The sequence below is a fragment of the Macaca mulatta genome, chromosome 10 (assembly GCF_049350105.2).
Source record: "Macaca mulatta isolate MMU2019108-1 chromosome 10, T2T-MMU8v2.0, whole genome shotgun sequence".
Taxonomy (NCBI): Eukaryota; Metazoa; Chordata; class Mammalia; order Primates; family Cercopithecidae; genus Macaca; species Macaca mulatta.
In genome coordinates this window covers 99,500,721-99,516,539 of record NC_133415.1, presented here as the reverse complement: position 1 = coordinate 99,516,539, position 15,819 = coordinate 99,500,721, and the positions used below count along the sequence as shown (strand labels likewise).

Sequence of the window (15,819 nt, the reverse complement as noted above, 5' to 3'; positions counted from 1 at the left end):
AACTGTAGGAAAACACCCTGTTGCATGGCCAGAGTGAGGGCATCTTGAAGCGAAACCACCATGATGACGCATATTTGGGCCCCACATACCAAGTTGTTCTACAGTAAGATCTTTTAAAATACCTGTAGTATAGATAACCCTTCATAAAGATGCTTATCCAGCCTCTCCAGTGGTCACAAGCCTTGGCAAGAAAGTGTGAAGACGTGATCAGCTGCACATGTTTTATGCTAAAAGCTTGATATATTAAGAATACTTTCTGGAGGGCAGGTATGAGAATCCACGGTCTTGTGGCTACCTGAGATACGGCTCCTGTTTGTATGTCCCTGTGAAATTTCCTTCTGCAAGACTGGATTTGTCGGCCTCCTTTTTTGGCCTCTCAGCTTCCTCAGCCTTCAGAGATAGATTTGCATAGACCTGCTCACCATGGAACAGCAACCTTACGAGTTAGGTATTATTAATATCTCCATGTAACAGATAAGGAAATTGGAAAACAGGAAGGTCAAGAACTGCCAGATTTGTTTTTTTTTTTTAAGAGAAACCATAAATCCAGATTTTTATAAACTATTTTCCGATTTTTAAATGCTGTTCCAAGAACATATTAAAATATTCTTTGAGTCAGACAAAACACATTCAGAGTTTAACCCACAGGTACCAGTTTTCAACTGCTTCCATATGGAAACAAATCTTCAAGGAATACAAGGCTCTGGGTATAGTAAACATTTGTTACCTCTTCTGTCTGCCTGGAATATTTTCCTTTGAGAAGGAGCCCCTTCCCCCACTGATGGGGTTACCAGTCACAAGTACTCTCCACACACACGTAGGGATGAGCAAGTGGGTCTCAGGGAATTGCTATGCATAGACAGGAAAAAAGAACTACATTTTTTGAGAATTTCAAGCTACAGAAACAAAATAGTCATTGGTCATGATATGCAGAAGGCTTTTATGAAAATGAAACCAACACAGATGAGAACAGAGCCAAAAGATAGCAAGAAATAGATCCCAATATTATTGCATGAACCCATGGATCTAGCAGTGCCTGAAGCTTACTCAATCCGTTGGGCTCTTGTTACATGAGCCAACAAACATTCTTTGTTCTTTTAGTCTGGTTTCTACAAATTATAATTTAAAAGCTCTCAATTAGTATACTGAGCAACAGAATTTCCAGACACATGGAAAAACCTGCAATCTCTCTCTCTTTTTTTTTCTAATTGAGGGATTTGTAGGGCTCCCAAGTCATTTTTACATATATATAGTAGTGAGGACAGGACAATACTTTAGATATTTGCAAAACAAGGTTCTTTTCTGTTTTGGCAACTAACTTGCTGTGTGACACTAGGCCAGTCACTTACCCTTTCTGGGCTGTGGGAGCTGGTCTCTAAAGATGGCTCCCGATGAGTCACGCCTCCTGGCGTTATGCCTTTATGTGGTTCCCTCTCACACTGAATTTGAGTAGCTCTGTGACTAGTTTTAACCACCAGAATACAGCTACAGTGACACTGTTCAGTCCTGGGTCTAAATCTTGAACAATTTCCACGTTTTATGTTTTTTGGGGAGCCCCAAACCACTATGTAAGAAATCTGGCTACACTGTCACATGGAGAAACCATGTGGAGAGACCCTTAGGCAACAGACAGGGGCCTCCAGATGATTCCAACCACAGCTGCAGAAGAACCATCCAGCTGAACCCATTCAACCCAGATAACTAGTAGATATAATAATATGATTTTTATTAGAAGACACTAAGTCTTGGAGTGTTTGTTAAACAGCAATAGATAACTTGAATGAGTCTTTCTTTTCCCATCTATAAAATGTTACTAGATCAGTCTCTTCCAAAGGGCTCCTGACAAATTAATGAAAGATGTTGCAACATCTATGTGTTAAAAATACCAATAAATAAAGCATCCATTCAAACATTTTTCTCCTTTAAGATGGAATAAAGATTCCTGAGTACATGATGAGTGAGCTCAAGGGTCAGTTTGTGGGAATCAGGAAAGCACGCCATGACCCAACTACTTCATTACTTAGGAAACACCAAACTGCACAATAATTCTGACTTCCATATCTTACAATGTGAGGTTTTTAGTCCTAGATTAGTTTAATTTATATCCAAATGGACCACTGGCTAAAGATGAAAAATGAAAAGGGTAATAAAGGAGGAGCTCAAAAATAATAATTCTGAAAAATTCTTCCTAAATCCAAAGAAATGAGTGTTTCAGTGTTCCCGTTTTATGAATGAACAAACTAATGAAGAAGGTAGAAAATCCTTGGCTGAATGTGAGAATGTGAGAGGCTTTTTGTCTTGTTTTGTTTTGTTTTTGGTAGATTTGTTTTCTTGCCATTTGCTTCTTTTCCCCTTCTAGTCCTCACGATTCCAGTTATCCGAGAGTTCTGGTTATTAAAGACATTCTGAAGCTTCTCTCTTGTGTGTCTGAACATACCTCATCTCACTCTGTGCCCCTCTCAGCTGCACTTGAACCGAGGTACTTCTGATCTCTCAGTCTCAGTTTGCTCATGTGTATAACGGGGACAATAATATCCACTTTGTTTGCTTTCAGAGCTGGTGGGAAGATAAAATGAAACAATGGATGCTGTTCCTCTAAGTTGTTATATGATCTGCCGTGTTGACAACTTAGCACAGTGGAAAGCAACGAGGACTAGGACTGAAAAGGCCTGAGTTCCAGTCTCAGCACTGCCACTTGCTCTGTGCTACCCTGAGCAAGCTGCTTCTTCTCTTTGAACTCCAGTTTCCTCACCTGTAAAAACTGGCTCTTGGAAGAGTTCAGTAGAGAAAGGAGGCCCAGGAAGCGTGCTTGAGGAGAAGTACCATGATTGCTGTTACCACCTGTAACAGTCCTGCCCAATGCCAGACTGGATTAAGAAAACACAAACTTGGTGTCATCTGCTCCCCTTCTGATATGGTTTGGCTGTGTCCCCACTTAACCCAACCGGTTAGATCTGTAACCATTTATCATGTGTCCCTTGTGAAAGCAGTATAGAGCTGGATGATTTCAGGTACAATCTGAGTTTCTTCTTTTAAAAGGTGAACTCGGCCACGTGTGGTGGCTCATGCCTATAATCCCAGCACTTTGGAAGGCCAAGGCAGGTGGATCACCTGTGGTCAGGAGTTTGAGAGCAGCCTGGCCAACATGGCAAAACGCATCTCTACTAAAAATACAAAAATTAGCCAGGCATGGTGGTGGGTGCCTATAATCCCAGCTATCAAGGAGGCTGAGGTGGGAGAATCAACTGAACCTGGAAGGCGGAGGTTGTAGTGAACTGAGATTGCACCACTGCACTCCAGCCTGGGCGACAGAGCAAGACTCCATCTCAAAAATAAATAAATAAATAAAAGGTGAACTGATTCACATTTATTGCAATGACTGATACAACTGAAATTATTTCTGCCATTTACTTTTTTGTCTTCTATTTACTGTGCTATCAGGATATTTCTTCTTACCTCCATTTCTGCTTTTGATGGATTATTTATGGGGTGGTTTTTTTTTTTTTCCATTTTTTCCCCCACTGATTTGAGTGTTACACTTTCTATGTTTTCCTTTCTTCTTAGAGCAGCACTACCTGACAGCATTTTCTGCAATGACAGAAATTTCTATACCTATGCTGTGCAATATGATAGTCACCAACCAACCACATGTGGAAAATGAGCCCTTGAAATGTGGCTAATGGGATGTAGAAACTAATTTCTTTTCTTTTTCTTTTTTTTTTTGTTTTAGACAGTCTTACTCTGTTGCCCAGGCTGGAGCACAGTGGTGTAATCTTGGCTCACTGCAACCTCTGCCTCCTGGGTTAAAGCAATTCTCCTGCCTCAGTCTCCCAAGTAGCTGGGACTACAGGCATGTACCACTATGCCCAGCTAATTTTTATATTTTTAGTAGAGATGGGGTTTCACCATGTTGGCCAGGCTGGTCTTGAACTCCTGACCTCAGGTGATCTGCCCACCTCAGCCTCCCAAAATGCTGAGATTACTTACAGGTATGAGCCACCATGCCCAGCCCGAATTTTTTATTTTATTTTATTTCAATTAATGTACATATAAAAATAACCACATATGGATGGTGGCTACCCTATTCACAGCACAATTGTACAGATTACTCTTAATTTTTAATTCACACACTTAAATTTATATATTTCTGGAAGCATCTAGAATAATCCAGCAGTATCTGTGTTATGCACTCCCACCCTGGAACTGACAAGAACATCTGCAATATTATAGCCCGATGTATGGAGAGTTTCTCTGGACCAGACATTGCTTTGAGTTTAAAAACACATTTACGGCCAGGTGCAGTGGCTCACGCCTGTAATCCCAACACTTTGGGAGGCTAAGGCAGGCGGATCACTTGAGGCCAGGAGTTCAAGACCAGCCTGGCCAACACGGTGAGACCCCATCTCAACTAAAAATACAAAAATTAGCTGGTTGTGTGGCACACACCACACCTGTAATCCCAGCAACTCGGGAGGCTGAGGTAGGAGAATCGCTTGAATCCGGGAAGGTGGAGGTTGCAGTGAGCCAAGATCGTGCCACTGCACTGCAGCCTGGACAACAGAGCAAGACCCTGTCTCAAAAAAAAAAAAACAAAGTTCTCACCCCAACATTATGAGGTAGGCTCTTGTATTATTTACAAATGAATACAGTGATCATCAGAGGAGTGAAGCAACTCACCTAAGGTCAAAAGTAGTAAGTGTAACCTGGACAACATAGCAAGATCCTGTCTCTACAAAAAATTTAAAAATTAGCCAGGCATGGTGGTGGGTGCCTGTAGTCCCAGTTACTCCAGTGGTTGAGGTGTGAGGATCGCTTGAGCCCAGGAGTTTGAGGTTACAGTGAGCTATGATCGTGACACTACACTGCAACCTGGGTGACAGACGGAGACCCTGACTCTAAAATAAAAGAACGAAAAACGCTGTAAGCGGCTGTGGCTAGAATGAAAGCCAGGCTGTCTGGGTCCACAGTCCCTACTCTTGACTGCTCCATTACAAAACCTTGGTGCAATGTGATTTCACTCTGTTCTCTTGGTTCGTCCCTTCTTAGCTTTGTTGGGCAATTTTTGTGCAGAGGGAGGAGTTCCATGGGTGAAGGAATCATTCCCCACCTCCACTTCTGCTCATCCCTCTCCCCTGCCACTCCTACCCTCCAAGGAAACAAGCCCTTGCCATTCCCTGGCTGGGCTGTCCTTCCTGTTCCTCACCACTAGTAAACATCCTGGAAGATGTTGCTCAGATCCTGCTCTGTCTTCACCCCCTTTGCCTCTCCTCCCTCATTCCTGAGGTTTTCTCTCAGAAAGGAAGGTCTTTCCAGGCCATGTGAAGCAATCGAGGTGAAAGCCCAGGATTTGTTTGCCATTTCCTGGGTTCCTCTTGCAGCAAAAGGGAACCCAGCCAAAGGGTTCACAGGTTCCACTGGAAAACACATCAGTGCAGGTTCAGTTGCAATGGACAATAAAACTAATGGACAATAAAAACAAACAACATGTGAAATAAAATAGTAATAATAACAGGTATCATGTTTGGAGACCTCCTCTGTGCAAAGACTTTATGTTCCTTCCCTCAATTCATCCTCATAACAACCCTAGGTGAGACTGCTGTCATTATTCCATCCACAGATGTGGAGGTTAAGGCTCACAGTGTTCTCACAGCTAGGAAGCAACAGGATCAGGATGGAAATGCTGACCTGCCTGCCTCCCAAACCCATGTCCTTAAGAGCTCTGCTGCGCTGACCTTCCAGCAAGAAGAGTCAATCAGAGATAGGTGGGGTGGGAGGCAACTGGGGTGCAGGGGGCAGAGGTGGAGGGGAGAGAGCGCTCAGAAAAACCCCAAGGGATAAAGCGTGGTGAAATGATACTGTGGCATGCGACTATAGGTATAAAGGAGCACCTCAAAGGAGTCGGGGCCATCAGGAAGACAAGGAAGAACATTCCCTTTCCATGGTTCCCATCACCTGAGTCAGTCCCACCACCTTAGCATGACAGCAAAGGCCCTTCATGGGCTGGCCTAACTCCTCAGCCACTTCGCCTCCTCCCAGACCCTGTCGCCACAGCCCCCCCCACACACACCTTGCCAACACGTTTGTTTCCGGCACATACTGTACGCTTTCATGCTGCTCCACCTCCGCACGTGCTGGGCCTCCTACGTGCACTGTCCTTGTTCTCCAAGGAAAGGGTCCGTTTGTTCCTCTACTCTCCCTCTTCAGTCCCAGGCCCTGTGCCACCTCCCCAAGGAGCCTCCAGGTACACACATCTGTTATTTGGCATCCACTCCTCATCTTCCGTTGCAGGGAGCCACCCCTTTTCCTTGTCTCACAGTCTCCTGGTTTGGGTGGAGATGACCACCCCCACCTCCACCCTCAGTGCCCAGCCCCAGGGTGGTGTCCATGATCCAGATCCAACCAATCAGCAGATTCCTGGGCCCTAGGCAGAGGTGAATACCACGTGGGGGAACCTGGCCCAGTGAGAGTCGGCCCGAGCGTGTTTGCTCACCGGGGGTGCCAAGCTAGTGGTTTACCTGCCTGGAGCCACTGGGGGCCATCTTCCCCATGAAGGATTCCTGACAACACGGTATGAGCCCCTAGATCCAACTGTACCTGAAGCCACAGACTTCAGTGACCCATAAATACTCATCACCAATTTCTCGATTTTCTGAAGGTTGTCCTGTCATTTTTTTTTTTAATCTCAGTACCCAAGTACCCTTCATATCAGCAGACAGTAATGTCTGCTTAGCGCCTTTCATTGGAAAAGTTTGAGGGAGTCCCTGAGCAATTCCCATGCATCTTCCTCAACTCTCCACTGCACTCCCTTTGCTTGGTCACACTGCAAGTTCCTTTGTGAGTCTTCCATATTCAACTAAGGAGGGCAGGGATAGAGATTGACTCGTCCTGAGCCTCCGGGGCCCCAGCCCTGCCCTGACACCCAAGAGGAACTCAATGAAGTTTCTGCTGAATGAACAAATGACTGGATAGGGGACCAGGGCTATTTTACCTCATGGCATTTCTGGGGCTGTGTCAGATACCTCTGAACCTAAACTAATTCTACACAGCAGCCAGAAGGATCCTGGGAAAACCTAAATCAGGCCTCATCACTCTTCCACTCAGAGCCCTCCAAGGCTCCTATTTCACTCTAAGAAAAGCCAATGTCCTCACCGTGGCCTTCAAGGCTCTACAGGATCCGTCCCCTCTCACTGGGCTCCAGCCACACTGGTTTCTTGCTGTTACTCTCACTCCAAGCACGTCCCAACTCAAAGCTTGGTACCTGCCAACCTCTCTGCCTGGGAAGTCCTTTCCCTACATGCCAATGGTTCCTTCCCTCCTCCCTTCTGATCTTTGCTGAAACATCCCTTTCTTGGTGAGGCTGTCCCTGGCCTTCTACGTAAAATTCAACCTCCCCGTAGCATCTAGCACTTTGTATCCCCTTCTGCACTTGTTTTTTCTGCATGGCACTTCTCATCATCCAAAATAACTATATAGTTTACATATTTTTTGGTCTCCCTCACCTGAAAGTCAGTCTCAAGGGAACAGGAGTGGTTTGTTTCTTCTCAGCTGTCTCCCTGATGCCAAGGACAGTTACTCAGCACTCAATCAACATTTGTTAAACGAATGATTGAGTAAATGAATGAAAAAACAAATGAACTGTGAGGACGTAGGAAATCCAGAGAGAAAGGATCTTGGCTCATGAACATCTGAAAGGTCCAGGGCCTGGAAGTGGCCATGGACAGGAAGCAGAGTAAAGCCTGGTCCTCAAATTAAGATGGCTTAGGCTGGGCATGGTGGCTCATGCCTATAATCCCAATACTTTGGGAGGCTAAGGCAAGAGGATCGCTTGAGTTCATGAGTTCAAGACCAGCCTGGGTAACATGGTGAAACTGCATCTCTACCAAAAAATACAAAAATTAGCCAGGTGTAGTGGCGGGGGCCTGTAATTCTAGCTCCTCAGGAGGCTGAGGTAGGAGGATAGCTTGAGCCTGGGAGGCGGAGGTTGCAGTAAGCCAAGACTGCAAGACTGCACTCTAGACTGGATGATAGAGCTGGACTTTGTCAAAAAGGAAGGAAGGAAGGAAGAAAGGAAAGAAGGAAGGAAGGAAGGAAGGAAGGAAGGAAGGGAGGGAGGGAGGGAGGGAGGGAGGGAGGAAGGGAGAAAGGAAGGGAAGGGAAGGGAAGGGAGGGAAGGAAGGAAGGAAAGAATGAAAAGAAAGAAAAGAAAAGAAAAAAATTAAGGAGAACCAATTAAGATGGCTTGACCTAAGTTTAGCAAGTGTGCATCCTTTCTATTAATTACCTGTCTAAACATAGGTTGTATGTGAAGATGTCCCACACTGGAGGAAATCCCTTAATCCTCTAAGCCCCTCACTGTGGAGGGCAGAGCTTCCCAGGGAGAGAGTCAGGGGCAGTGGGAGGGGGAAGAACCCAGGTTTGGGATGTAAGTATCTCCAGCCACAAGTCCCAGGCCTCCTGTTGGTGACACTACAGCACTGTCGCAACCAGAAGTCACAGAGCACTGTGTCCCCCCTGCACCAGAGACCTGCTGTGGCTTTCCCTGAAGCTCCAGGGAGAAGCCAGAAGTGAAATTGAACTGTATGAATATCCTCTTGCAGAAGGCCGGCTTCCAAATGTCCCAGCTGATACTTGGAGCACCCACTATAGCCAGTCAGTCTCCTAAGGGGCTGTATCTGTACCAGCTGGCTTAATCTCTAGTCAACCCTATGACAACCACTATTGTCATTCCCATTTTACAGAAATAACAACCACACTGAGAGGTGAAGACATTTGCTCAAGGTGACACAGTTTGTAAGTGACATAGCAGGAACTTGAACTTGGGCAGTCTGACTCCAGAATCCCAATATTGGGTGCAAGATAAAATAAAAACTCACATTCACTCACCATTTACCAGATATAGGTGATGAGCTGAGCACTGTAAGTTCATTTTTTCACATCATTCTCACGGCTGCCCTGTGATAAGGGTATTTGAGCATGACCAGAGAAGTTGGCAGACTCTCCCAGGTCAAAGTGGAATGGTGGAACAAAGTGAGAGGAATTGGGGCTAGAACCCAGTTCTGCCCCCAAAGGCTATAAAGAGAGCCCAATCCCTGGTCCCTGTTGTGAAGTGAGCAGTGTAAGAATTCTGGGGAGGACAGAGACCAGCAGCTGTGACTTGTGCCTCCCCCAGCACCAACACCCAGCCCTTGCTCTGCCCATAGAAGACACTCAGTAAATGGCTGTTGGGTTGACTTAGCAGGAATAGGAGGCGCAGGAGCAAGGGGCTAGGGCTAAGCTGAGTGTCCTTAAGAAGACTTTGACCTCTCTGGGCCTCAGTTTTTTCTCAGGCTCTGGGGGACTGTGATGTGGGGGTTAAGAGGATGGACTCTCCAGTCAGAGCCAGAACTGCTCACCAGTTTTACCATCAATCCACCATGAAAGGCCACATGGCACAGTGGTTAGGAATGCAGACTGGAGCCAGAATGCTGGGTTCCTTCCCAGCTTCTCCTCTCCATAGCTGTGTGATCTTGGGGAACTCACCTCACATGTCTGGGCTTCCCCATCTACAAATGGGATAATAATGCCCACCTCCTAGGCTTACCTACATCATAGCCAGTGTTAGCTCCACAGAACGACTCAGAGCAAGGTTTGAAAAGAATTCAGGGCTGGGCGCGGTGGCTCATGCCTGTAATCCCAGCACTTTGGGAGGCCAAGGCAGCTGGATCACAAGGTCAGGAGATCGAGACCATCCTGGCCAATATGGTGAAATCCCTTCTCTACTAAAAATACAAAAATTAGCTGGGTGTGGTGGCGTGTGCCTGTAATCCCAGCTACTCGGGAGGCTGAGGCAGGAGAATTGCTTGAATCAGGGAGCTGGAGGTTGCAGTGAGCCGGGATCATGCCACTGTACTCCAGCCTGGTGACAGAGCAATCATCTCGAAAAAAAGAAGAAGTCCAGCTTAAAACCCTTTTCCAACTTCCCGTGGCATTTGCAATAAAATCTGAACTTTTCACCATGGCCTACAAAGCCCTGCACACCTGTCTGCCATCCCTTTGACCTCGGTGCCCTGCCCGCTGTGCTCTGGCCATCCGGGCCTGGGCCACTCAAGCTCATTCCTGCCCGAGGGCCTTTGCACCGTTGCTGCCACCCGGAAGCTATTTCTCCAGATCTCAGCAAGACCCTTTTCTGAGGAAGGTCTCAGCTCCAAAACGTCCTACTCCAGAAAACCCACCTTGACCACCCACCTAACGAACCCACACCCTTGGCCTTCACGCCACCCCATTTCGTGGGTTCCACAGCACCTTCTCTCTCTCTGAAGTTATTCATAAACGTGTTTACCAGCTGCTCAACCAGAATGCCAGCTCCATGAGAGGATCATTGTCTATTTTGTTCATTGCTGAATCTCCAACCCCTACACCAATGTCTGGCACATAGTAGGTGCTCACTCAAGAATCAATGACTGACCCTTCGAGGCTTCTGAATGCAGAGAGAAAAATAGAGCCCTAGTCCCGAGTGGTAACAAAGCCATTCCCAACTCGTCCCATCCCAATGCTGTATTAGAATCTCCTTCTCTGCCCCCTCTCTGCAGAATCACGTCCAGAGGAGGGGGTTCGTCTGTTTTGTTCAAGGGTTCGTTCGCGACAGCGTCCCCAGGCCCACAACAGCGCCTGGGGCACAGGGAATCCATGAACTGCTTTGCTCCTTTCGGAGCCTCCATTTGTTCATCCGCAGACCAGGAACAACAGCACTTGCCTGGGGCTGTCGGATGAAGGCGCTCGGGAGAGTGCCTGGGCCCGAGTGGGCGCCGCAGCAAGTGAGGGGCCACTTTTTCCGGGGCACAAAGGACGATGGAAGGAAGCGCGACCGAGCCCCGTCCCAGCCCCCGCCGCAGGCCTGCAGTCCCGGGCCGGCCATCCCAGAGGCGGTATCCCGCCAGGGCGGCGCAGGGGGAGCCAAGAGGCGCGCACTCTTGGGGGCGCGCGGGGGCGGTGTCTACACTCCGGGAAGGGATCGGGCTTCCAGCCGGCAGCGCCTGATCGGGACTTACCCATGGCTAGCGGGACTCCGTGGCGTGCTGGGGGCGCTGGGGGGCCGGGCGCGCATCCCCCGGGCCGGAGTCCCCAACGCCGCCGCGGCCGGACAAACTTTGCGGCCCGCCCCCGCCTCTGTCCCTCCTGCCCTGCTATCCCGTGCGCAGCGCCGCCAACGCCACGTCGGCCAGCCAGGCCCCGGGTCCTGGAGGCGGGACAGAGGGAAGCCCGGGACCGCCCCCGGCCGCCCCAGGCCTGGCAAGGACCCCCTCCCTCGCCCACTGTCCTCCCGGGGGCCCCCACCCGCCGTCTCCCAGGTCCCCTTCATTGTAGCCCTCCCCTAGAGGGGACACACTGGCCAGCCATCCTCCCTAGTAGAAGACCCCACACGCACTGTCTTCCCCGGCCTCTTTGCAGGGAAGAGGTGTCCCAATCACTGGTCCACACTTGTCTGGCCTCCCCAGCGTGCGCACACACACAACACACACAACACACACATCTACACCGAGTGAGACACTCGCGCATACCCACTGGAGCCGCTCACTGTCTCATGGATTCCTCCCTCATTCACTCCACGCTTGCGTTTGGACACCACCACATGCCAGGCACTATGCTCCGCTTGGGATGGGCTGAAGAACAAAACAGGTCTTTTGTTTACCTTCTGGGAGGGGAAGAGTTTACATTCTAGGAGAAGACGAAAAAGAAATAACTAAAGGATCCTGAGAAATATCAGCTAGTGATAAAGACTAGGCAGAGAGTTAAACTAGGGTGGTGGGTTAGGCAGGCACAGGTGGCTGAATTAGCTCGCTGATCTTAGGAGAGGATATCTGAGCAGAGACCCGGCATTCCCCGCAGAGGCAACAGCAAAGGCAAAGGCCCCGGGGTGGGAAAGAGCTTATGGGGTATAAAGAACGCAGAAATGAAGCCAGAGTGTCTGGAGCAGAGGAGAAGACAGGGAGAGAGGAGGGAGATGGGGGCTAAGGGAGGGGCTTTGGTGGGCCAGGGTCAGGAATGTAGATTTCACCCCCATCAGCAGGAGAGATAACTGGGGAGTTCTAACTGGTTAAGGGCGGGAATCAGCCTTCCCACCTGGGAGGCTGTTGCAAGGTGAGAAGTTGGTTTGGGCTCATGTCACAGTGGTGAGGTTGGAGAAAAGTAGGCAGATCACATATACACTCAGTAAGAACTTACAGACTGGAAGAGGGGCAGCTTGGGACTGGGAAAGGAGATCCAGAGTTCTGTCTTGGCTACGTGACATTTGAGGTGCTCAGCAGGTATCCATGTGGAAATAGGTGGGCAGTTGGCTATGAGCCTGGGATTCTGGAAAGGGGTAGGCTGGGGACACCACCATTAATGCTCACTCGGGCAAAAATGCATGTACAAGCCCAGCACTCACATGGGCGCAGCCCCATCCAGCCTCTCAATACGTGTTCACAGATAGGCACCTTTGCACATGTGCACCAGTAGCTGTACCCTCACCAGCCAAAGTCACAGCGACCCCTACCGTACAGGTGGATACACAGGCGTTCTTCCATGCTACAGGCACAAGCAGGTATCTCAGCAAAGATAACAGCATCCACAAGACCTCTGACCAGGGGATCCTTGCACAGTTTCAAAAATAATAATAGCTGGGGCAGTTTGAAAACATGGCTCCAGAATTCGTCGTTCCTTCCCTTGAAATCAAAGTGGGCTTGTGACTGGTTTGATCAGTAGCCTGTAAAGTGACACTGTGTAACTTCTGAGACTGGGTCACTGGAACACTGGTGCCTGGATCCCTGAGCCTTCACGTAAGAAGTCCGATTACATGGAGACCCTCCTGGTATTCGTGGCCTAGTGGCATCCTCTTCTCTTCTAGATGTCACTAGAAGTATCACTTAGCAACTTACTTCTAATGAATAGAAGACAGCAAATGTGGTGGATGTCATTTTTGGATTAGGTTATAAATGATGGAGATTTCTGTGTTGTTCAGTTTCGAGATCTCTCACTCGTTTGCTCTGATGAAGCCTTTGAGCTGCCATGTTTCGAGCTTCCCAATGGAGAGGCCTACATGGTGCGAAGCTACTGAATCACATAGCTAATGCCTTCAGGCAATAGCCAGTGAGGGACTAAAGTCCTTAGATCAACAGCCCCTAAGGAGCTAAATCTGGCCAACAAGCTTGTGGTCAGCTTGGACATGACTCTTCCCTCAGCCTAGCCTGGAGGTGGCTCTAGTCCTGGCTGACACCTTGATTTCAATCTTGCAAGATTCTAAGCTCTTGCTCAGAGCTAAGGTGTACTAAATTTTTTATCCTAGAAGACATGAGATAATAAATGTTTGTTTCTTTAAGCCGCTAAATTTCGGGGGTAATTTGTTACACAGTGATAAATAACTAATACACATTTCATTATTGTTAATTATCTTGATTAGAAAAAGGAGATGGATCATCTCCAGGAGAAAGTAGGGATTAGGTTATATCTACATGGACACTGGGAGGCTTATCACCCTCGGCCTTGAATCTCTCCTCTGACCCTTGAACAGTTAACCATCAGAAGCTGAGAAATCGGTGAGGATAGTATCTAACTTTAATTCAGTGTGATCTTAAGGGACTGAAAATGCCTTTGCAAAGATTAGAGAGTGAGAGAAATCTGGCATGGTTGACTCCATCTTGCCTCTAACCTCACAGGCTACCTGTCTTCACTTATTTCTGGGCATAGGCCAAGCCAATCATGAGAGGAGTTTAGTTTATATTTTAACTTCGAAGTAGGGATAATAATCGCTCCCTAAAACTAACCCCCTCCTTGCTCAGGGACTGAAGCCACCTTTGTAAAATTAATGAAAGTCCATGAGGTTAGGATTATAGGATGGGCCTGAATTATGCTAAAATGCAGATGTGGTTTTGATAATTCCTTACTGTTCAGGAGTCAGGTGGCCAGAGGTCACAAGATTTGTAATTTTCCCAATTGCTCGTGTAGATATCAGCACTATTGTAGAACCTAATATTCATCTTTTGAGATATTTTTCATGCTTTCACATCCTGGCAACCAACTGACCCCACCTGGACCAAAGATTCATGACTCAACTGGTCCCGTGGCCCCCATCTAGAGGCAGACTCAGTGCACGGGGCCATTTTCCATATCTCGATGATTTCAACCCCCAACCAATCAGCAGCACCCAATCCCTAGCCCCCTGCCCACCAAAGTATTTATAAAAACTCTGGCTTCTGAAGTTTTCAGAGACTCATTTGAGTAATAATTCCACCTAGCCCACTAGGCAAACTCCTAGTCCAGGAGTTTGAGACCTGGCCAGCAGGGCACAACCCAATCTCTACTAAAAATACACAAAATTAGCAGGGCATTGTGGCTCACACCTGTAGTCCTATAGTACCAGCTACTCGGGGGATTGCAGCAGGAGGACTGCTTGAGCCTGGGTGGGGGGTGGTCGTTGAGGCTGCAGTGAGCCCTGATCGTGCCACTGCACTCCAGCCTGGGCGACAGAGTGAGACCCTGTCTCAAAAAAAAAAAAAAAAAAAAAAAAATGACATTTAAGCTACTGTGTGACAATTTGTTACAGCAGCAATGAGAAACCAGTGCAGAAGGGTCTGTCCCTTCTGCTGGGGTTGCTGGGCTGGTTGATGTGGAGCTCATCATGAGAAGGGGAGCACTGCTGGAGATAAAGCCATCGAAGAGGAAAGCAATAGAGGCAGCCAGACACATCGTGTGAGCCCCTGGGTCCAGCTGCATCTAAAATAAACTTCCTTTTGTGTTTAAGCTTGTTTCTGTCATTTGCAGCCACCATGGCGATGAATAATGCAAAATGTATCCCCATTAGGCAGTCACTGGCAGTGCTGTGCTCAGTCCCCTGAATGCCTTGCCCTTCAGAGCGCATGACTGACAGTCAAGCTGGCATCTGCATCTGGGCTCTCTCTGCCCCTGCTCTGCTGCTCTGTGGCAGGCCAGGAGCACAGAGAAAGTAACAACTCTTGGGAACAACCCTCAATCAACGACTGCTGTCTGAGTACCCGGCTCCCTTGCCCCTTGGGTCTGAGGCCTGCGTCATCTACACTGGCTTCTGTTCCCCAGTGGGATTCAGCTGTAGTTGCCTAGAGTGGAAATGGGCTCACCTTTCACCGGCTGCCTTCCTGTCCTTACCTCACTCCTCTCCTGGTGTTTCTTGAGATTACAGTTGTCTAGGAGTTGGAGACCAGCCTGGGCAACACAGTAAGACCCCCATCTCTATAAAAAAAAATACAAAAATTAGCTAGGTGTGGTGGCTCATGCCTGCAGTCTTAGCTACTCAGGAGGCTGAGGCCAGAGAATCGCTTGAGACCAGGGGGTTTGAGGCTGCAGTGAGCTGAGATCATGCCACTGCACTCCAGCCTGGGTGACAGAGTGAGACCCTGTTTCTTAAAAAAGAAAAAAAAAAAAAGCAGAGACCAAGGAGAAGGGGGAGTTCCATGGGAGATGAGTTTGGAAGAGGAGGCAGGGATATCATGCAGGACCTCCTGGGCTGAATAAGGATTGGATCTTTATCCTAAGTGCAGTGGGGGAGCCACTGAAAGGCTTTAAATGGAGTTTCCTGCCACGGAAGCCAGAACTAGTCTGACCATAGCAAGCCTGGGTCTTGTAAGTATGTTTTCATGCAGATTGCTAAGGCAAGGGCTCAGATGAATTTGGTAACCATAGAGACAACTATGTGGACACTAACAATTATGATAATGAAGCCACAAACTTGGGAAACTGGGAGTTATAAATATAATTGGTTCTGGGTAGGTTTTGAGTAGTCTGGGCTGATGAAAGGTGCTAGAAACCACATTATGCCAACAGAAAGGG

At 48.0% G+C, this 15,819-nt stretch overlaps 1 protein-coding gene across 6 annotated transcripts in view; it reads right to left on the bottom strand.

Annotated features, from left to right (window-relative positions):
- SLC2A10 (solute carrier family 2 member 10) overlaps nucleotides 1-15,819 on the bottom strand; it is a 36,315-nt gene that overhangs the window by 13,637 nt on the left and 6,859 nt on the right. For 2 of the 6 annotated variants that reach the window (XM_028828474.2, XM_028828473.2), the window contains exon 2: nucleotides 15,139-15,222. Coding sequence is in view for 2 of the 6 variants with exons in the window: in XM_077951898.1 (XP_077808024.1) it covers nucleotides 11,028-11,338 (311 nt within the window). In the remaining 4 variants the exon portion in view is untranslated. Of the gene's footprint in view, nucleotides 1-11,027; nucleotides 11,476-11,537; nucleotides 11,640-12,201; nucleotides 12,899-15,138; nucleotides 15,223-15,819 lie in introns of those variants that run through there. The other 4 variants (XM_077951900.1, XR_013400016.1, XM_077951898.1 and 1 more) reach the window with 4 other exon arrangements.